This window comes from Nipponia nippon, unplaced genomic scaffold (assembly GCF_047370975.1).
Source record: "Nipponia nippon isolate SJK-2023a ecotype South Korea unplaced genomic scaffold, ASM4737097v1 scaffold_2, whole genome shotgun sequence".
In the NCBI taxonomy this organism is placed as follows: Eukaryota; Metazoa; Chordata; class Aves; order Pelecaniformes; family Threskiornithidae; genus Nipponia; species Nipponia nippon.
In genome coordinates, this window is record NW_028262336.1 from 44713381 (window position 1) to 44736284 (window position 22904).

Sequence of the window (22904 nt, forward strand, 5' to 3'; positions counted from 1 at the left end):
ATTGAGATTCATTATACAATTTTTTCCCTAAATTAATACAAAAATAGTAAAAATAGGTTAAAAAAAGCCCAAACGAAAACCCCTGACATCTTGCAAGCCATTTATTTGACGCACAGATTAAGACTTCTTGGAGCTTAAGTAACCTAGAATTATTTATGCTGACTTTTCCTTTTCTTTTCCCAAATTAAAAAAGGTGATGACTTGCAGAACACCAACTACATCAGTCTGATTCTTGCCTGAGAAGTGGCTGCCCCAGGCAGCCGCAAGTGATGCTGAGGTGCCCTCTCTCCAGGCAGGAAGCTGTGCCAGGACAACGGGGCGAGTGGTGGCACTGTGGGACATGCCACTCTGTCCCAACCTACGTGCCATGGGCAGGAATACGTCTTCGAATCCCCTCCTGGGATGCCTTTGCCATGTTTTTCTCTCCCCCCCGCCCCCCCCCCCCCGCCAAGTTCTCACTTGTGCTTTCCTGGCAGCAGACGGGTTTCACAAGGGCTCCCTGGGGACTCACCCCCCCCACCCCCGCCACAATTTGGAGTTAAAGCTCCCCCCCCCCCCGCCCCGTTCTCTAATGGGACTGGGAAGGGGGTGAGGGGGGATGAGGTTTCCCCTGCCCTAGGCTAGGGTCCCTGGGGGTGCCCTGCGGTGATGGTGTGGTGCCTGGCCATGGGTGGAGGATGCTGCCTACCTAGGGAAAGGGGCTCTCTCCCCTCCACACCTCCTTCTCATCAGAGCTCTGTGTACCCCAGGAAGGCTTACTTATTTCAAAATATTTAAGTAAATAAATGACAAGTAGTTTTTGTGATAAATGTAGGAATAAAACCATGGAAGAAATACTTTGCCCCTACATAGCTAATTGTATAATTCAATTTGTATGGATCGGAGTTTTAATACCCACGAAGGCAGGGGAGGAAAAGGTTCTGGGTAATTCTTTCTGACCAGGGTCTTCCCAAAAGTGGCTTCCCACAAGGCTTGTGCCTTACCACATGAGCTCTGGTTCAGCAAAACCCAGCAGCACTATCATAACGTGAGGCAGATGAGGAGCTAGCTGTGCGGGCTGCGCACACCCCTGGGACCTGCCGGGCCGGGCTGTGGGATGGTGGCATGGGAAGCGTCCCTGCCACAGCGCCTGGTCTGGCGTCCCCAACGCCCATGCAGCAGAGCCGCCCCTGCCCCTCCTGCGCTCCCCTCCTGCCACCAGCTCCCAACCATGCGAGAGCGGCTACAGCAATTGGGGGTCCACAGTGAACCCAAGGCTAGCTCCCGTTAACTCTGCTTCCCTTCCCTGCATCTCCTTGAACGCGCTATCTTCCAAAGTTAACAACTAGGAGAAACACCAGTTTGCTAAATTTTGAATCAATCAGTTCTCCCACAAAAACCACTTGCTAAAGAGCTGTTTCTGGCTTTCTCACTGCTTTTAAGAGAAGTCACGGTCTTCCTACTGACTCTCCTGAATTCTGACCAGTTGTGTCACCACTCTCATTTGTTTTCCCTTTGAATAAAAATAAACAAGGTGTTGGCTGAGGTGGGATTTGGTGGCTCACAGGAGGATAGTCAGCCTAGAGAAAAGCATTTAAAAGTACACCTTTCAATTTACAGTACATGTTTTACCTGAATTCAGTGCTGGCTCAGAAAGCTTCTGAGAGCAGATGCGAATCCTCACATGGCTCAACGTAACCTCAGGCCACTTTGGTACTGTCTTCCCTCCAGGTTCATGCAGTTGACACTTATCATGTGTGTTTGCTTGTCTTTGGAAAAGAAGGTCTTGTTCTTTGCCAGACAGGTTTTTCTCAGCCTTCACAGCTCTAATTTTAATCTAAGTAGAACATTTTCACTTAAACCTTTGGGCAGAAAATTCTGGCTTCAGCAATTTATTTTTATAAAGTAGTTATTCCAGCTATACCAACTTTTCTCTCTTCATTTTTCCTCCAATTAGAGTACTTGTAACTTGAAAATGAACTTGTGCTAAGACAACATTAGGAATTACGTTACAAGAAAACTGGACTGATCGTGATGGTCATATGCACTTAGGTTCATTCTTTTTCCCCGTGCTTACCCCATAGTAAAAATATACTGTACACCATACCTTACTGTATGGAAATTTTAATGTTTGTAGAAGATATATGTGCTCAGTGAGCCACAGTCCTATATAGTCTTGTTAGCCTTCATTAAAATTTTTGCTGTTAGATTTCAGTCAGTGCCTGACAGTGTATAATACTCTGTTTTACTCGCTGAATTTATACAAAAATTGGGTCATCTATATTGCAAACAAAACCACAGTGATACCTGGGCTAAAAAGCCACTTAAGAGTATGACAAAAAACTGCTTAAGCCTAGGTAGTCTTCCAAAATGGAGGTTCACCAGTAAGGGTAAAATTTTATGCACAGTTAGCCACTGGGAGTGCTTTGGACTGAGAACAGGGCACAGCATCCGCACCTATTAATCAATCGGCGCAGTGAGGACCAATTGACTTTGGTGAAGATAATTGCTCCAGACGAAAGAGTCAAAGAGGAGGAAGGCCAAAGTGGGTTAGCATAGTCTGAAACCTTGAGAACATGCCGTTTCTGGTTCACGTTGAGGTATTCAAGCTACCTGTAGAGAAGGAGTATTTGGTGCCTCTCTCAGACACATCAGGATTCAGGCAGAAATCTCACGGACCTGGGCTGAGGATGCCTTGGACATTTTCATGGCTTTACCTCGCCAAGCCTGGAAGTGGGGAGCGGAGTGGCAGCTTGAGGTGAAACACGGTGAAAAATGTAAGTTGTTTTTGGCTCTGTTTTGGGTTTCCTCTGCTTTGGGGATGCTTCAGAGACTGTCACCTGCCTGGCCTGTCCTTCCCTGTGCGGAGAGGGGCACGGCACCTCTTCCCCCTCCCAGTCCCAGCTGGTCAGCAGGAGTTACTAGTTACTGGTGGGGTAACACGGCACTGGGGGGAACTGCTAGGGGAGGAATCTGCCCTTAAAAAAATTTTTAAGAATGGGCTGGACAAACATCCTTCAGAAACGATATAAATGTCATTGGCTCTGCCTTGGGGCAAGGGGGTGGGCTGCATGACTTCTCACTCTGTCTTCTGTGGACACCCAAGCACATCCTGCGGCACTTTGCCATAGGAGTGCCTCCACATTCTTTTTCTGACAGGTTTGGAGATAGAGGATTAATTTTATCACTGGTTTTATCACCTTCCTTGAAGATCTCTGAAGGCCTCACATGCTGAGATTTAATGAGAGATCTGTGAAACTACAAGCTTGTCTTTGGACATCTCTTTAAAGACGCTCCTATCTATGCATTTCAATTAGATATGAAGAGGTTTATGGTAGCCATCTTTGCGTCAAGTGTTTGCAAGTGATAGCATCAGGGATAGCAGAGGTGTAAAATCAGTGTTTGCCACGTATTCCTCTCTGCAGTATACAAGCAACCTCTTTCACACATCTCGCATTTCCAGGTGTCCCACAAGCCAGTAGATTGCTGCTGCCAAAGTGGTTTGCAATCCTCTGTAACTCTCAAATAATTTGCTAATGCCCTCAGAAGTTTAAAAGCCACTGCAGCTGCCTGTTGAACAGCCAGGAGATAGGGTGACTGTTATTTAAATGACATAACGACCATCACAGAAAATCTACGGTGAATTATATTTGAGGAATGATTTTTGGCTGGAAAACATAGCCCCAAGCCTGAGTCTAAAGAAAACAGGGGAAACAGATCTTTCCCCTACCCTCACATTCATTTGGCTGTCTTCAAGGTGTCCGCCTGATTTCTGCCAAGGCTGAAGTTGTTGTTACAGCTTCCCAGCTGCTACTGCAGCAAATGTTGCTTGTCCAAGCAAAGAGCCTGTGCATTCCTGGACACAGCTTCCTTTCCTTCTGGTCAGAGAGGGGACTTATCCAGGGGAAAGTAAACGTTGCCTGCTGCGCTGCCAACTTGTTTTGCTAGTCAGTATGTAACATTTTGCTTCAGGGCAAAATACCTGGTTATCTTATTTTCTGCTAGGGAGAAAGCTTCAGAAGTATCTCTGCTTGAAAATTAATATTCATGAGGTGCAGGTTTTGCACAGGGCATTTGGGGGGTCACTGGGATTGGATGCTAAAGAGAAGTTTCATGCAATGAAGCATACCCTGGGTGCGTGACCACAGATGTGCTAATCACCGTGTGGGTAACACAGGCAGCCCCCCGAGGCACAGCGCTCCCCGTGGTCCCAGCCCCATGGCTCCCGCAATATCCCTTCGCCCTCCAGATACTGTGATTGAGGCAAACGCTGTGCCAACTGCCGGCAGCTTTTCAAGTACTCTTACTTTCCGGACAAGCTGTAAAAAGGAGTCCGGTTGCAATACATTCACCTTGCACCAGAAAGCAACAGTCCATATATTCATGAGATCACCTGACACACCAGCCAGCTTCCTGCAACTGGGTTTTCAAAGGCAATGTATAGCCGGAATACTCTCAGCAAAACCTACAGAACTGGCTTACGTATCCCCACTGGGGCTCAACCGCATGATAAAACCTTACAGTAATGAGCCTGTCGCTCTTAAGGGTGGAGGGGTGGAGGAGGAAAGAGATGCTGCTTTATCTGTATTACTCCACATCACAGATGCTGACAGAATTATTGATTTAGAACTCACAGCTCCAAAAAGACTCAGTAACGTAATCTTTTTAAGGTTTTTTTTTTTCTTCCCTCAGATGTGATATTTTCAATAGACCCCTTAGATATGGGCTCTTTGGGGACGTTGTTAAACTTGCCGCTCCTAAACCGCAGTCCCAACCTTCGGTTTGTTCCATACAGCTCTCACGGTCTACTGCCTCTTGGAAGAGCCCATAGCTGCAAGGCCTATTGCTTTACAGGTACTCTCGGAAGATTGAGGGATTAAGTTATACATTACGTAAAACTACCCACTAATCCTCTTAGTGTGCATTACCAGTGAATGGCCTGAAATAGGCTCTCATTAAAAGAGCCCTAACATTCACTTTCTTGATGACATTTTAGTATTTGAGGTTTGTGTCATGGATTTTGGTGCTGAAATATTCAGTACACCATCTTCTGTCTGCTGCTAGATCCACTTGCATGTGTTAGTAGAGTGCTAACAAAATTACAGTTGGTAAAGCAGATTACGTGTTTAACTAGTAGCGAGATGTATAAAACAGAATTACGTATTTTCTAGAGTGACAGAGTCACTGGGATTTTTTTGTTCTTTTTTTTTTGTTCTTTTTTGTTTTTATAAGAAAAAGAAACAGCTATAAAACCATGATTAAAAATGTTACAAGGGATGATTTACATTTTAAAATGATATTTTTAGAAAAAAAAAAAAAAGTGATTCATAACATAAAAGGGTTTGGAAAGTGTTTGGTTGCTGTGTACTGCCTTCTTTCCCAGTACAGTTTGCTATCTGTTATACAGTCTTGCATAAATGTTTAGATTAAGGGAGAAAAGAAAAATTAAATGTGATGGCTAAGACCTATAAGAGCTGACTCACTGACTTGAGTTATTGCTGTGCAGAAAGTTTGTAAAGCCTTTACATCCAGCGAACATTTAGTGCTACTTCAGCCTTGACAGTTGACCTTTCAGTCTGATTGGGTTTAGCCACAATAATTGCAGGATCTGCAGTACTGGCGATGCAGACAGCTGCTTAGGAACCCAACTTCTCTCATTAGATCTTACTTCATGCGTCTAAAATTCAACCCCTCTTTGCATGTGTGTGCAAATTCTCTCTGTTACAGGAGCTGAGCAAGGTACAATCCCCCAGCTCTTTTTTATGAAATTTATTTTTAATTTCTCCCATCATTTTGAATATTCCTGGATTTAGATTAGAGGGGGGAGGGAAAACCTCCAAACCCCTTCCTCTCCCCAGATATTTAGTCAGTACTGGTTTCTTTTTTTTCTTCAGTAAGACCTAGTGTAAAAAAGCAACAAACAAACAAGTTAGACTGTTGTAATTTGGTCAACCACTCGGGTGCTATCCATATCCACCATTTCAACACACTCTATTTCCTCACGGTTTTCAGGATTCTTCTTCTCTTTCCTCTTCTTCTTGGACGGTGGCAGGAAAGTCAGTATCACAGGTAAAATGGCAAAGCAGTGAAAGAAGGTGACTAATGCTATTAAAAACAAGCACCTGAACAGTGTACGGGTCAGATTTGAAGGCACAGCTGCAAGAGGAATCAGACCAACAATATAGCAGAGGTAGCTCTGCAAAATAGCTACCCCATGCACTTCCAGGGCATTTTTCACCCATTTAGTTCTTGTGAACTCTTTGCCCAGGACAAAGGTTGATAACAGTGGAGCACAGTTGTCAATTGTATAATTAATTCCGTAAATTAAGCACAACACAGAAATACAATCTAGTTCCACTTTCCACAAGGTCATAAAACCTATAACTCCAAACTCAACCGAGGCAACAGTTAGAGTGAGCCAGACATTTATCAGAGAGTCTGCCACCAGGAATGCAGAGAAGAAGAGCAGAAATAAAGCACTAATGCAGGAGTTTTGTAAGGGGGCTCCCACTGAAGAGGCATAACGATCCATGTACACAAACGATGGATTGAAAACAATGAATTTCACCTTGGAGGTGAGAGAGAGCTTCCTCAGGGTCTCCAGGAGGTCATAAAGTTCTTCCCTCTTGGTTTCCATTGTCTTGGCCACCAAGAACATCCTGGAGGCCACGACATCAACTTCATTGTTGTATTTCTTGGAAAAGATGATATCCTCTGAAAAATGGGCAAACTGAGGGGCCTTCAGGAAGGAGTTCCTCAACATATCAGTGAAGTTTTTCTTGGGCAATCCGGTAGATATGTTGAGTTTCCTAAGGTAATTTAAGTAGCTTTCAAACCAAGATATCCTCACAAAGCCCTTGGTATACTCCAGCACGTCCTCCTGGACACTGGTGTTCCAGTACTCGATCGACTCGTAGATGTAGAACCCAATCACTGGGCTGTAGTTACTGAAATACTTTTGCTGGGCAGTTGTATACTCAATGGTCCGTGTCGCGGTCGCTACGATGTTGCTCAGGTCTGACCCTTCACTGACCTGCAGGTAGCCCATTAAGGCAAAGGAAATATAAACAAGGTAAAAGAGAACTACAAAAGGCTTGACGTAGGTGTTTGTTATCCAGTCACAATAATAGCGTTTAAGGAACCACACCAAAAGATGACTCTCGTAAGTGTTCGTTTCCTCTGAATCCGCTGTGTCCTCGCTGAATTTGGCTGTCAGAAGAAACCTATACCATGCAGGCTTCTCTTGCAATACCTCTGGCTTTGGTACCTTTCTGCAGAAGATACTATGCTGGTAGTTGTTTTCTATGTAGCCAGTAAACACCAGGCTGGAACCATAAAAGGAGAGTACATAGAGGTAGTTGAAGAAAATTGCAATACAGGAATTGCAGCAGAAAATCCTGGCTGCTTCAATGTTAGTGAAGGGACTGGCACCTATTCCAAAAGTGACCAGGTACATGGCAGTGGTGAGAGAAAACGAGAGCATGGAGTCTGCAAATACGGCTGCAGTCCTCTCTTTAACGTGTTGGTCTTCTCTAGTTTTTCTCCAGGAGGACAACATTTCAAAAGTCCCATATAACCCATGACCTACAATAGAGAACAAAGCGAGTGTTTAAAGTACTTGAATCAACATGCGGAAAAATGTAATGTGGACATGTTAAAAGACTCAAAGAAGACACAGCTTGCCATTATCAATGCTTGAAGTAAACGTCCTGCAGAAGAGAGACATTATTATGGTGGTCTAAGCCACAGGAGCACATTCGCTACCTGACTAGCAAACCTTACTGCCAGAGTTTGAGGAGAGTTCTGCATCACTGGTGCAGGGTTGATGGGTTAAAGAAAAAGGATTTTTTTCTGGTTGGCTGTTTCGTTTCATTATTTCGGAGTGCCTGTGATGGAAGACGCTTTGAAATTAGTTTTTCCTGGTGATGGGATTTGACCTGTGGTGAAAACAAAGAAATACGACCTTGAAGTGCCTGTGCTGGAAGCAGAGCATTGGTTGGCTGCTTTGTAGGACATCTGTAAAAAAATGAAACCTTCATATAAGCTGAACATTGTCAAGTAAATCAGTCACTGATTTCTCCACTTCCTATACAAATTTTCCACCAGGAAAAAGAAATCCTAGAAATAGAAGAAACAAAAAAAGCACAAATAAATTTTAGAGATGCAGAATGGTAGAACTGATATGGAACTGCTTAAGGCATTGGTCTTCTTACTTTAATATATCTAAGGGCTTGTAAAACCAAATACAGCTCTATTTTTCTTGGCAGTTCCTACATTTTGTAATGTATTTAATTAACTCTTAAAGTGGATATAGCATTCATGAAAGGAGATAAAGACCTGCAGACCTAAAATCCTGTGTTTAACCCCCAAGTGCAGGTAAATCGGGAAAAGTGCATGGTTTTATCTTAATCCCTGGTTGGTCATCTTCTTATGGTTTCTTTTTTGTGACTGATAACCAAGGCGCATTTGGACGACACAGACCTCTGCTCTCTCATAGTGGACCTGAGCTGGGAACGCAGCCATCAACCAGCTATCACATGAGAGTGGCTGAGATAAAAGTAGGTTGGTGTTTTACACAGAGATGAATGTAAAAATATAGTCTTTGTATCACACCTAAAATCTAAGACTTTAATATTTTCTCATAATAATTCATATCATTTTCATCTTTACTTAATAGATCCTTTCCATCTAATCCCACCCTCTTTGCTGCCTTTTTCTTACTCCTCCTCCTTATTCTTTTGCTGGTTTTGCTGTCCCCTGTCTACCTCTCTGGTCTGCTCTTGCATTATGTCTAGAAATGCCCAAAAGCCAGCCCACAGTGTTTTGCTCTTACCCATTCCCTGATAACATTAGCTAAAATGATCAGTGCTGAATTAGTTGCTGATGACACTGAAGTGCAATCACTGGATTTTTGAAGCTGATGCTCCACTCAGGCAGGTCAAGGTAATTCAGAGATCTTTGTTAGAATTTCAGGCTGGCTGCAGAGTACCAAAATTGCTGCGTCGGCTCTGTTCTCTCCACCTGTAGATGATTATCATGTTTGCCACAAGGGCTATGAATATCAGTTAAGAAACCCCCAAACAAATGAGGTATTCTGAAGAACCAGAAAACCAGAAAATACATTAGGGAGGGTGGAACTACATGATCTTTAAGGTCCCTACCAACCCAAACCAGTCTATGATTCTATGATCATGTTTATTCTTAAATGCCTGATGCAGGCTAAATATTTAATTAACTTGACAAAATAACCCTTTTGTGGTCAGTCCCTTTTACTGTAGGGGCAGCTGTATTTGATTCCCTCCACCCTTCCTGCAAGGAATATCCTGTCTACATTTTAACAGATGGCAGAGCTGATCGCTCTGTTAATGCCGAAAAGAATAGGTATGAGGTATTTTATAAAGAATTCAAAATACAGAGCTCATAAGATGAGATAATAGGACAGCTGGTTTATCTCCTTAGCATGGTCACCTGGTATTTAGAGTAACAAAGTCCATGTTCTCATGTATATCAGACATCTTACCTATGTTGTTATTTGGAGTCCCGACATGGACCATGACTGTCCAATTTGTAGCAATATTATGCTCCTGGTTTTGGTATGGCATTTGGCATTCATCTTAATTTTCCCAAACAATGTTTTACAGCTGCTTTCAGAAGCCAGGTCAAGACTGTCAATTTGATAACTAGCACCGTGCCCCCTCTTAAAGCTAATGGGGAATACTGGAACTCCCCAGACGTAAAATCAAGCAAAAAGCACAATCAGTGACTGGCACCCCGTTGCTAATTATGCTTCAAATAGTTACGTTCTAGGCTCAGTAGGGAAAGCTATTAAGCTTGCTTTCAGTGTGTTCTTTGTAAAGACAGACTGACCTTTATTTAAATGTAACTGATCACTTGCCAAAGCAGGGAGTGAGAGGTTTAATCCATTTATGGCTCCCATAAGTCCTGCAGACAGGCTCGTCTGAGAATTTCACATGGCATCATATGCATTAACTTTGAGTGAGCAAAACAGTATAAAATGAGGTCATTGAATATTACAAATTACTTCCATCATGAGCTTTAGCTATAGCATGTTTTTGTAAAAAAACATTTCAGTGTTAATAGGCTCTTGCCTAAAAATACTCAAATAGCTGCATTAATTTGGAAAGCCTTTGACTTTGCAATGAATAACAGAATTTAGAGCTAATTGAATATGATGCTGAGCATGACTTTTTAACAGGTATAAGATTTTGGATAATGTCTGATAACATGACTCCTGATACCACACATTTTCTTGAAGTAGGAAACATAAAGCCACAATTTGCTCTTACATAATCTTCGAGACTACCCTGAAATGGAATCTGATTTAGAGAACTGTTCAAGTAAATGCACGAAGAGGCGTCACCGAATGTGCTCCACAGAGCCAAGAGAAAAACATTTAGATACCCTTCTATTTTAGGATAGGTTCCTTTTGTTTTTTGCCACACAATCTGCGTGCTAGGAATTGGTATCTTCCTTCAATTGTACAATTTGTGATTCCTCTGTCCGTTGGTATAATAGCTACAAAATTCTCATTTACCTTTAGGAAGACAAGCCTAAATGACAAACTTGCACACTTTTTGCATCAGTGGCACTGCTGACTTCATCCAGTACCCTCTGAGAAAAAGATTAAGCCCAAACTCGTGCTCAAATTAGGCATGACAGTCCAAAGATTAGCCTTATTTAGCTAGAATGGGATTTACCTAACCTAATTTACTCCTCTAAATACTGACTACAAGCACAAGTTGGGGTGACAATCTCCAACTTTGTCTAACTAACTCGCTGATGCTTGTATAAGTCTAACCCACAGAGATTAGGGCACATAGCTCCATGGAAGCATTTTGTGAGAATTTCTTTCACTATTCTGTCATTTCAAAGTTTCCATTTTTTGTATCCCTAGCTGATTTGCACCAATTACCTCTATTTCTCTTGCTGGTGCTCTCTCTTCCCTATATAATATGAATTAGAAGAAGGCAATTTTTTTCTTGCAAATAAATTCTGCAATTGCTTTAACTGATTTTCCCTTTTTACTAGACATTTAGCCACAAATCTGTAATGATTTAGAGCAATTTGTTCATTATTCACAGTCATTCAGTAAATAATAAATATGAACTCAAACAGCTAATGGGCTACTGGAGATCTTTTCCTGTTGACATTTGCTATTATGATTCACTGGTCGTGCCCTACAGTCAGGCTGTACAACCATGAGCTAAGAAGGAGGAGTACATAGCAGGATGGCTTTTTTTAAAGTAAAAGAGGTTCTGAATGAGCAAAGGAAAATCATAGCGGAATAGGAGAAAGGTATTGGAGAAAATGGGGACCAAAATATTTTTTTCCTTATTCTCTTTTTCTACTACTTTGTATGGCAAGAGATACTCCTACCACATGTCTTGGATGACTGAGGAGAGAAATTCTGGCTTTTGTAGCCAAAGAAAATGAAGAAGATAGATAGATAGTCACTGTTATTTCTGAGGAGCTTAATTTTTTTACGGGCTGAGGTGGGCCATCTTTAGTTTTAGAAGCTAATAACAATAGCAGCAATAAAAACAATAAATTATGCCTAGCTTAAATACAGCACTTTTATGAGTAGCCTGAAAATGCTATAAAAAGTTTCATTTGCCTCCTTCAGGATCAAGTCTTGAAATTACACGTGCTCCGCAAAATCAATGCAGAGCATGCATGAGAGAAAAAAAAGCACTTGTATGAAGTTGTGAAAACTAAGGCAAAATTTTCTGTTGCTTAAAATTATCCATTTATTTACCTCATTTTAAACACTACTTATGTGCAGGCACTTAAACTGTTCTTTTTAGTACCATTTTAAAATCTCAAAAAAGAAATGCATCCTCTCCCCTACTAAGTGGTTGTTCAAGCAAGAGGCCTTTACAAATGGGCATCAGCAGCCTAGGCTCTAAGTTGGCTCTGCTCCTGCCTGGTAAATGGCAGGACTGAAGCAGAGAGGAGTGAAAGGATTTAAAGCAGCGCCAGAGCCTGTGGGAGGGCAGCGAAGTGACCTCCCAGTCACCGGAGTCACAGGCCAGCTCTCTATTCGCTTGGCTTAATTGCTTCCCTAAACCAAAGGCTGCTGCCTGCTTTTATTGTTTGAAGATTAAGGGTTATGTTCAATTTTGCACTAAAATCATATGAGGGTTTGATCTTATTGTGATAAGATGAGGTTTGGGTATTCAAATAGACTTCTTCTGTAAGGGAAAGTAAGGGGAATGACTGAGAACAAGGTTTTGGTTCCTCCTCTTGCAGTTTTACCCATCTATGAAAGTAGAGAATAACAGTATGCTGTGGCTCTCATTTTTTTGTTCTTACTGTTTTGAAGGTTGTCTGTGTGTGCACGTGTGTGTTTGATGCTTGAGTACAATCTCTCTGAATACAGTCTCACTTACAGGTTGTGAAGTTCCAGCCTTCTGTGTGGAAGGTCGCGTTTCAGGGGTAATTAATTTTATTCATCCCATTTTAATGCAGTGGCACACAAAACGCTAATAATGATTGATCTCCACCTCGGTGAGGCTGAATGCTGCACCAGTACATATGTTGCCCATTAACTGCCAGAATTAAGACTAATAAAGCACCAAACTGTCTTCCTAAGGGGGCACACTCCTCTAGCGGCAAAGCTGGGTTAAGCGGTGTTTCCCTCTGCTCAGGCACTGCTTCCCCTCTGCTACCAAAGTTTGCTGCTCCCTCATTGCTACTAATTCACCTGTTTCTAGTCTAAATTGGACTAAAGGAATGGTTGGGATGAGAAACATCAGCAACATTTTTTTTGAGGGTTACTTTTTAATTTGCAATCTTTTCCTGACACTGGTGGCACAAAAGACTGGCTGAAATTGGGAATGAGTCATGGTAGGAGGTATGGGAGCCTTGTAAACCGGGTAGGCAAAAACCTGAAGTGGAAGCATGCTCTGACGGAGTTACTGAGGTTAAGTCTGGATTTTGATTTAAGGTTTTTGCTTGCATTGTAATGGCTGCATTCTTGTAACACTACCCGTTCAGCTGGACGAATGCTGTCTCGCTTACGTTGATTTAAGCCTGAAATCATCCCACTGAACAGGAGCACTTGTCTGCAAGAGGAATTTAGTGTGCTGTGAAAAAGTGTGTGAATTTACAGAGGACCAGCTATGTTGCACCAGCTTTCTTTGTGGAAATCTGTGAAGGACAGCTTGATTCACATTCAAAGTGGAGTGAAATATCATCCGCAGAGACAAACACCAGATGAATTAACATGAAATAGCTAGGATGCTACAAATTCATATCCCAGCTTGCTGCCAATGCAGGCAAGGTCTCAAGAACTGCACTTGTGCAAAATTAGTATGTGGGAGATCAGAATCATACTGCAGGAATTGCCCTTTCCAAAACGATACCTGTAATAACATATGATATAATGAAGGTGCAATGAAATTTCCTAGCTGACAGTATTAAAAATAACAATGTACACTGCTCCGCTCTGGGATTGCTTTTCACAGTAATGTCAACAAAGAGGCTGAGATAATTCCCCCCTGCTGACTTATTTTTTCCAGCTAGATCAGTGAGCTCATCAGCTCCCACCTTCTGAAAAGCCAAGTGAAACTGCTAATCCGGACTCCCTTTGTCACAGGAGTTGCAATCAACCAGTTGTTGACTAAATACGCGACCTGCCTCATGCGGCCTCTCCCAGCAGGCACAATTTTAACTCAGAACATATAGCAGGTTCAAAGTGAATACTGAATATGCAGGCAGAGCATCAGAATTTGCATCCAGTTGAAGCAAACGTCTGGCTTCGTACACTGTTCTTACTAAATAATAAAATACTGCAGCTAACCGAGATCCTTCAGCATGCAGACAGAATTAGCACCGAGCCTAACTTACACGACAGTTTTCACTACGTTTATAGCAATTTAGTGGCATGGGTTAAGCCAAACAGTTAAATCATCATTAGCGTGCTGTTGCAACAAACTGTGGGTTATGCTAACCAATGTCCACCTTTGAGGTCCACAAGCGGCGCTGCAAAACCACAGTTTTGCTGCATGAATGTCAGACCTCAAAGAGGGTGCCTCTCGTTGGACATCCCACCGCGTGCAGACTTGCCCATCCCAAACGTTTCTGCTGAGCAAAAAAAATGCACTGCAAATCCTACTTGCTTTTCCTACACTGGCCTGAGCATTTCTGGGAGCCCAGTTCACAGTGTCGTGTAAAATCCTACAGGATACTAACATCATCTGATCAACTGTGTTTGCAGGCAGCAGTGTTTGTCTCAGGAGAACTGTGGCAAGGGGACTGAGGGCTGTAGACAGTTGAGTAGTCTTAAATGCATCCTCATTTGCAAAGTGAGTGAAGTCCCAGTCACTCAAGCACAGGCTGACTTCATTTCATACCTCCAACCACAGGTTCAAAGGGCAAGTAAGCCTGAACGCTACATGCAGGCGTGGTACCTAGATTCAGAAGAACACATGAAGAGCAATACGGGATGGGATGTACTGGTATAAGCACAGGCTGGACATATTGCAACGCTTTCTTTACCTCCTGTCACACCGACACTACATGTCAGGTACTACATACCTGAATTACAGCTATGACAACATACCTCAAAAATATGATGACAATGCTGCCGGGTACGTTCAGTATTTGCCATTATTGTTTTAAAGACTACTAAATTTTACGCATATATTACTAAGGTGTACTATGCTTGCAGATGTTAACATCAGACTTGGGATCTTCCCAAAAGAGAAACATACTGAAATTAGATATGTCAGTCTGTTAGACATCTAGGCATGATACCAGCAGATCAGTCTCTGGGATTGCTTTACGTTTGAATATTAGCCATTCATCCTCAACTATCAGGCTGATCTCTCCAACCCTGCTTACAACAGCACTGGCCATCCTAGTCAGAAAGCCCCAGGCATGCCCATGTATTCCTCAACTTACTACCAGGATCAAAAACACGAGTGTCTTGGCACATACACATCAGATAAAAATCTGCCTCAGTCTCCAAAGAGAGAGTTGTGTTTTGTGCTGTATCTACTCGGCAACAAAATAAGAGAAACCAAAATGTTTAATAATATGCTTCCAGTATCTGCTGCGTTTCACAGCTGTGGGCGGCTGTGCCCACAGAAGCGCACCGCTGAAGAGAAAGTGTCCCCGTACAACACACTGCATTGGTTGGCGCATGCAGAGAAGAAATCTTCAACTGGTGCTCAGCGCTTCATGCTATGAGACCACAATGTTATTTTTAGTCATAGATCCTGCAGAAAGACTCTCCGGGCCGTTAAGCCCGCGCTCAAATTGCTTAATGCACAGGCAGGAAAACAGGGTGCCTCTGGAAATCCAGCACCAAGTTTATGCCTCATTTAGGTCTTGTGTAGTGCTGCCAAGCACAGCTTAAAAGGGGGCTAGGTTCCTCGTAAGACTCATATGGATCTGCTGCACCGGAGTAATTTTGATTCCAGTTTTCTGGCAATGAACGTCTGCCATAATATCCTACATTTTCCATGTTTCTAAACTTAACGTTCGGAAATGCAGCACAGGATTAACTCTCTGTTCTCCTGTGAAACAGTCTGTTTGGGTCAGGTGTAGCCCCTTCTGAGTTACACTAAAAAGTACACATTGGCACAAAGAAGGCACTGACAAAAAGAAATCACCCTCACGCTCTCGGTCTCACCTTAAATGGTCGGGACACAGTCAGCGATGCTTGGGGTACATGATGCATCCCAATTATAAACTCCCCAGAACTATCTTTTCTCGTGGCAAGCAAGCAACAATGAGACAATGTTTTAGAAAATGGTACAAATCACAAGCTAATTTTAAGAGCATGATCAACATATTACTATTGAAATGAAAATCATTCTACATATAAATCCCTAGCTCTGAAGAAATACATACACATACACAAGACACATGTAGACATCCCTGTCATTCTTCTACCTATATGAGGGGAAAAGAGGCAAAGAGAAGGAGAAGTATTTTAAATAAGTAGGATTAAAAAATGTCTCAGTATTGATAGTCCTAGTCTTCACCATGATCCCTAATCAACAGTGGCAGTAACATGGTTTGCCACTTTTTATTTTTGGAGTATGTGTATTTTAAAGATATTCATTATAAAAAAAGTCTTCTCACTTAATATTGCATTTTCAAATTATCTTTTTTAAACCTTACCAAATTAAATTCAAATTAATAGCCTCTTATTATAATGATTATATGGGTAATTCAGCATGTACATCGTTAATCTTGAATAGTCCCATTGATTTCAATAGAGTAAAAATTACTGATTTAGGCTTTGGGAAAATGCTGAGTTTTTTGCTTGGATCACCCTTTTTTAGTATTGAACCCATGCAATATTTGAGATTTTGTTGTTATAGTGATAGCAAGAATGTCAGATAAGTACATTTTAAAAACAGAAATACATTTGAGAGAAAACTTGAGTGGCTCTTTTATTTTGAGAAAGACAGATAAGCAAAGCAAGTTATAGTTCAAAATCTACTTTTATATATAAAGTGAATATTTAATTCCACTTAAGAATCGGTAAAGGCTTGTTTTGGCATTTAAATAGCAGGCTGTCAACTCTGTTTAAACGTGTGACTTGCTTTCCTCTGTTTTCATGAAAGACCTGGCAAAAGTTAAAAGTCATATTTCGTTCAGTGCAACCGAAGGAGCTGAGCGTTAGCGAAATCTGGTTTTAGTTGCTGGAACATTTACGTCTGCACGGCGTGCTCATCTACCGACTACCCAGACCTCGTGCAGATCCGAACCGAAAGCAGTTGAGCCAAACCTGTGCCGTACGTGCAAGCCTCTGGTTCTGGGGCAAACAGCAGCGGAGCATCTAACTCCTGCTGGCCTTCAAAGGATCTCCCTGCCCGGGATTCCCCCGCTTTTCCCAGTAATGCCTCTTCGCAGTCTTTAACTCGGAAACATCAGAAAATGCCCCAGGAAGCACAGCACCCTGCCTAAGCTGTTATTTGATGAGGCAGGGAGAAAGGCTTAGTTTTGTGGCACGGAGGATGAGAAGAGGAGGAAGGCACAGGGCTGTGCTGCCTGCCACTGCTGCTGGCACAGGGCACGGACCCCGGGGTGCACAGGGGGAGCCAGGACCACCCTCTGCACCAGGGGAGCCGCACAGGACGGGAGAGTCCGATGCCAGGGTAGTAAAGGAATGACAGATGTGGCCGGCAACATGAATTTCCCCCATGATGCATGTACCTCAAGCCTCACTAGCCAAGGAGGTAGTTAGATGTAGAGTCAGTATGTTAAGTACCACCAGGCTCATCTCACATATGACATGCTTAGATTCGTGTCAGCAGACAAAATCGCAAACTGATTTTCCCCACAAAGTGAGTTTTTGACAGATTTTATGCACGCTGTGTAAAAAAATTACTTAAACGTAAATGAAAGCTACCTGCAATCACCTGTGAAAGGTTAATGTTTACCATGTTACAGAAGAGCCAAGTGACATACAGTACGTGACAGCTCCCGAAGACAGAGTAAGACACAGTGAGTATATCGGCCAAAATCATGTCTGAAATCCGTTTTAAATTTCTAAGCCCACAAGCCAAAATATCATTTGCTTCTGGGAGTGTTGTCCTAGTGGAATATGGGCCAGTGGAATATGGATTGGTTTACCACACTTCAAGTTCCCCTTTTCTGGTGAGAAAGCTGCAACCAAAACATCTCAGGCATACCCTTAAATTCTCCTGTTTAAGCGATGTTTGTCATATTACTCTTACTCATAATATATAGATCAGCCATATGTGAAACACAATGTTCAAAAAATTGCAAAACTTCAGTTAAATCACATACAACCTATTATTTTTACTGATTAAAAAAAAGAAAAGAAAAATAATTACAAGTTTGGAACTCAGCTTGGGCTTTCCACCAAGCACTCAGACTTATCCCAATTTAATTTACTCCATCTCTGCCAGCGTCCTCTGCCAGAACGCAGAGGTCTCATGACCTGAAAATGGCAGGCCCCCTCCCTACCACACGTGCCTCTCGGCTATTGCCTATTTTGGGGATGTCACTTATTAGAAGCCCAAAACGTGCACCATCTCTCTCTCAGAAAGACCTAAAATGAAAAGTCGTGTCAGTTCCTGCTGACCTTCCCCAGGTCTTCACTGACCATCCGAGTCCAGTATGCAAAGTACACCACAAACGTATATATGTATTTCCTACATGTATATGTAGAGATAGCAAAAGAGTTTTTTTCTCTAACCTCTGAACTTCCAATATATTTTCATATATGTGGAAGTAAGTTTCTCTTGAGGGACTTCACTACCTGAAGAAAATCAGGACGTCAGAGCCAAACTCTCAGTACCTTTGGCAGTTTGGGCCTTCTCTGACAAGGCCCTCCGTGCATGCACTGACTTCTCTGCAGTTAAAAAAATGCAGGCTGTAAAACTATAACATCTGTCTGCTACTCTTTGCATAAATGTATGCTCATTAATTGTACTGCATCACCTGTAACACACTTTTCATATGAAGCAAGTGTATATTGACACCAGTGAAGAGGAAATGACTGATCTTACTCAATGACTGAACAGCACTTGATTTCAATATTAAACTGTTCTCTGGACTGACTTCCTAGGGACACAGCTCCCCTTTTCCAAAAAGCATTGTATTTACTGAGTCATCAACACTCTTCTGAAGCCAACAAGCATGTATGCGTGCAAGGATTTCACTGGGGTTTGTGGTGGTGAGGGGGGAACACGGACACATGTTGGCTGCTCTACTTGCTGCTTTTGCACTGCATGGGAAAGGGCTGGTCCAAATACTCTGCCCCCATTTGTATTTTAAGCCTATTTCCTTCCCATGCATTAGTGGCTTCTTGGTGTTTGGGCTCCTCAAGGGGCTTGAGGCACCATCCTTCAGGAGGACTGGGGAGAGGGAGACCAGCAGGTGGAGGAGGTGGTTAATCACCTCGCCTTTGGGTGGAAAACACTGACTTCAGTGAGAAGACTCATTGGTACATTGAGTAAGGAGGGGTTCCCTGGGGGCCTACATCTGCTCTTCCCTGTGAGGAACAGAAATGCTGGGTGATGCTTGAGGGACTGCAGAAGATGCATGGCTGCTTAGAGAACTCAGGAAGAGATTAAGGGACTGAGGAGAGAAAAAGGAGAGGAGAAAGGAATGACGAGGAAAGTGACATGCCTGGGATTCTGCCTGGGGTAGATAAAACCAGATAATTTTATTTATTTCTTAGAAGAGGAATGAAAGGAACAAAACACAAAATGTTTTAGGACTATAACTGAGCTGCGCAGGGTTGAAGTGGGAAAGCTGGGCAGATGGAGTGACAAAAAAAAGAAGTGTACTTCCAGGGCACTCTTGGAGTCCTTTGGCAGTGTGAAAAAAGAAAAGGATGAATGGTGGAAATCACTGGGAAATCTGAAGCAGCTGAGATACAATTGCAGGGTATAGTGGGAACCTGTGTGGGAGCCAATGAAGTTATTGAAGAATATAGGGAAGAGGGTAGGAGCAATGGGCCCAGCTGTGGCTGAGGAGAGGGGAGCATGGAAGAGAAGAGAAATTAAAAAAAAAAAAACAACAACAAAATGGCAGAAGGGACACACTGGCAAGAGTAGGGAAAACAGGAGAAAAGATGAAGGAAGTTTAGGGAGACCAGAAGATGCTGGGAGCTGTGCAGGCATCAGGAAGGAGATGCCATGGCCTGGAGCAGGGAGATGGGTGAGACCTGCTGGAGGAGGCTGCCGGAGATTGCAAACGAGATGGATGAGATCGGAGAAAGGGGCAAGGGGACAGCAAGCTGAGGCAGCCAGCTGAGGGAGGACGCGCTTCTTCCCAGCACGAAGGGATGGCACGGGGGCAGCCAGACAGGGAGAGCGAGAAAGCTTAGCTTGGGGAACAAAAGCAAGAGAGACTCACTAAGCTTCACATTTTTATTAACTGACAACAGGAAAATTGGTGGAAAAGTACTACAGAAAGTCAAACATTTGTGTGTGTGTTTTACCTTTGTGTGTGGATGGAAGGGCACCGGAGAGACCTGCACAGGGGCTGGTTCTCTCTCATTGAAACTCTCTATATGTAACCAATGTTGACACTTCAGTTTTACTGAATATAGCAAACACTTGGATGCTTGATAGGGAGGATAATGAATGCTTTTAGGGCGTACAAATTTGGCATATGTTGCAATTCCCTACCAGCATGTTCTTCCAGAAGACTGAAGAAGGAGCTGGGCCGGGCACCTTATTGGCACAGAGGCGCAGCTCCAGCGAGCCACTTGTGCTGGCACGTGCTGGCCCACGCACCCTTGTCCTCTCAGGGATTTCTCACTGGTTGTTAGCTGCCCTGCTTGGTTTAGCTACCTGTTGCCTTCACGGTCCCTAACCTTCAGCAATCCTCTCGCTTGCCCTCCTGTGCTTTTCACTCCCATCATCACACTGACCTCCCCTCTTCTTCTGTTTCCTAAAGTTTTCCTCCCATCCTCCTTTCCCAACTGTCTCTGACCCCAGATCCCATCTTTGCTGCTCCAACTTTTTGCGTCCATAAAGCCCTTGTACAGATATTTCAGCTCACTCCTCCACCAGCACAGCTCTACCCCAAGCAAGCCACGTGGAAGGCGCACATCCAACAAATTTGTGTTTCTGAGAAGCTATCGGCACTCCTCTGCATCTGTGAGGTGCTCCTACAAGCCCTGGTTCCTGCAGGTACCTCCCAAAACATTCTGCACGTCTCCTGCTCCCGTGCCCCCTCCTGCCAGACGCAGGCCTGTGCGGTCTCCTTCTCTCCCTGACTTTCCCTACACCCACCCTGCCTGGGTCCTGCCCGGGTCCTGCCCGACACTTCCACCTGCTCCTTCCCAGCCGTCCCTCTCCAGACCTGCTCTGTTGACCATTTTCCCCTTCTCTCTTCCCAGAAAGGGCATACCGACAGGGCAGGAGATGATGGGAGGATGAAGGGAGGCGATAAGAACAGGTATTTGCATTCGTCCCCGTTTTGCCCAGTTTCACACAAGGCTGGCTGTCGTTTGCGTTTACAGCAAGCTGCAAGCTCAAGCCGCTCTCGTAACTGCTAACTGGTTTTCCCCTGCCAGCATCGGAGGCTAAATATAAGCCCGTGGAGCCAGCCCTGCGTCCCTGCCCGTATCTGGCAGCGCCTGGCATTCCACCGCGATTTCACAGAGCCGATGCTTTCCACGAACTTGGCAGCTGAAGAGAGCTGCCTCTCCCCGAATAAGCTGTAGGAGTTTCTAGAGGAACAGGAAACAGATTGCTAGTTTTCTCTTCAGTGCAAAGGGCAATATTGCAATTTTCTTTTGAGTCCCGAAGTCAAATGCTGCACTCCACCTCTGGGAAGTAAAAAAAGTCATGCCAAAAACTTGTTCAGCCAGTGCTGCTTGTTGTCCAATGGTTTGTTTGGTAACACTGTGCTTTTTTTGAGGAAACTGGTATTTTTAAAGGATTGGCAGTTATTAAACAACATTTAATGCGTACGGGAAACTTACAATGAATATGTTAGCATCTGTGCCAGACCAAACATCTGTAATTTTTAATGGAGCAAGCAATAGGAAATAAGAATTTTAATTCTGCTTTTCAGCTGACACTATAAATCAGCTATTTTAAATTCAACCAAATTGAAGAATGTCATTTTTTGTTTCTTAGGGTCAAAAATGAATAGCCTTAGTTCAGCAAAGTATTCCACATGAACTAGGCATGTGAGTAATCTTGTCCTTAAATAACTTGTTTACACACTGATAAATGCAGATGATGATAGTTTTAAAAAACCACGGAGGCATATGCTAATTCAAAATATGCCCAGACGAATGGTGGGAGCCTGCCAAGTTTCACAGGTTTTAGGCTTCACTTTCATGTTAGAAGTACCTGTATAAATCCAGAGCTGAAGAAGAAAAGTTCCCAGTTTGACTTGACAAGATTTCCCTAGAGAAGAGAGCGGCTGCAGCCAGCCTGCCCTCCTCTGCTAGCTCGCCCCCAGCGCAGCCCCTCGGTGGGGGCTCGGCCAGCCCCGGGCACTGCCTCCTGCCTTGCTCTCACAGCTGGACCGCCGGTGACCAAAGGGGACCCCTGCTCTTTTGGTACCTGCTGGGGAAGGAGATCTCTGGCAACATCTCTCCTGGCTTCAATTTTTGCCATTCAGTTAGCCACCAGTGAGGGCTAAAAAGAAACCTGCCGCCACGTAAAATCGTCACGGTAGTGACGTACTCAGGCTGTGTATAGCCATCAGCGGCTGAGATATTCTGACTTAATGAGTTACCTTTCGTGAGCTGGGTTACAGTAACCCGCCTTAATTAAAGAGTAAAATAAATTAGAATAAACTACCACGAGGGTGATTAAAACCAAAACATGAAGTGTTTAAATGAGTATGTCATACTTAACAGATGGGGTAGGCAAAAGATACTCCTGCCTGCACTTACACAGCCTGAGCTTAAGAGTGCAACTTGGTAAGCCATGGTAATTTAATAACTTAAAATTGTCCTATTGATGCAAAAGCTAAGGATTCAACACCTACAGAGGCTGGTACCCTTCACTCTAGGTTGTTTGTTCTTGGAAATGGCTGATGCAGAAGGGATGTTACAGCAAACAGGATGAATGAAATAGAGTATTAAAGAACACGTTGAACGGAGTATTTTGCAGACATATTGCCTGAATTATTAGAATGGGCTTGTGACTGGACAAAGTATTTAAACTACTCAGAAAAGTAATTCTTGAAAATATGAAAGAGCAGATAATGGCAAAACATTGCTGACCAACTTTAGTTAATGCATCTTGGAAGGGCAGTGATGGTATCAAGATGAACTTAATGACCAGGAGAAATGGTGTGAGATAAACAAGCTATAATTCAGCACGGACAGGGTAACCTTCTACATGTTGGCTGGAATAACTGATTGTGCAAACAGGGTAGAAAGCGACACGAAGGATCTGTGAATTACCATGTGCCACCAACCAAATGCCAACCATTTCATA

The 22904-nt window shown here is 43.3% G+C and overlaps 1 protein-coding gene across 1 annotated transcript in view; it reads right to left on the reverse strand.

The window, feature by feature from the left end:
• Positions 1-2087: 2087 nt before the first annotated feature.
• Positions 2088-22904, reverse strand: part of PTCHD1 (patched domain containing 1) — a 38201-nt gene continuing 17384 nt past the window's right edge. The window contains exon 3 of the mRNA XM_087758489.1: positions 2088-7563. Within this exon, the coding sequence (XP_087614615.1) occupies positions 5909-7563 (1655 nt within the window). The 3' untranslated portion in view covers positions 2088-5908. The remainder of the gene's footprint in view (positions 7564-22904) is intronic.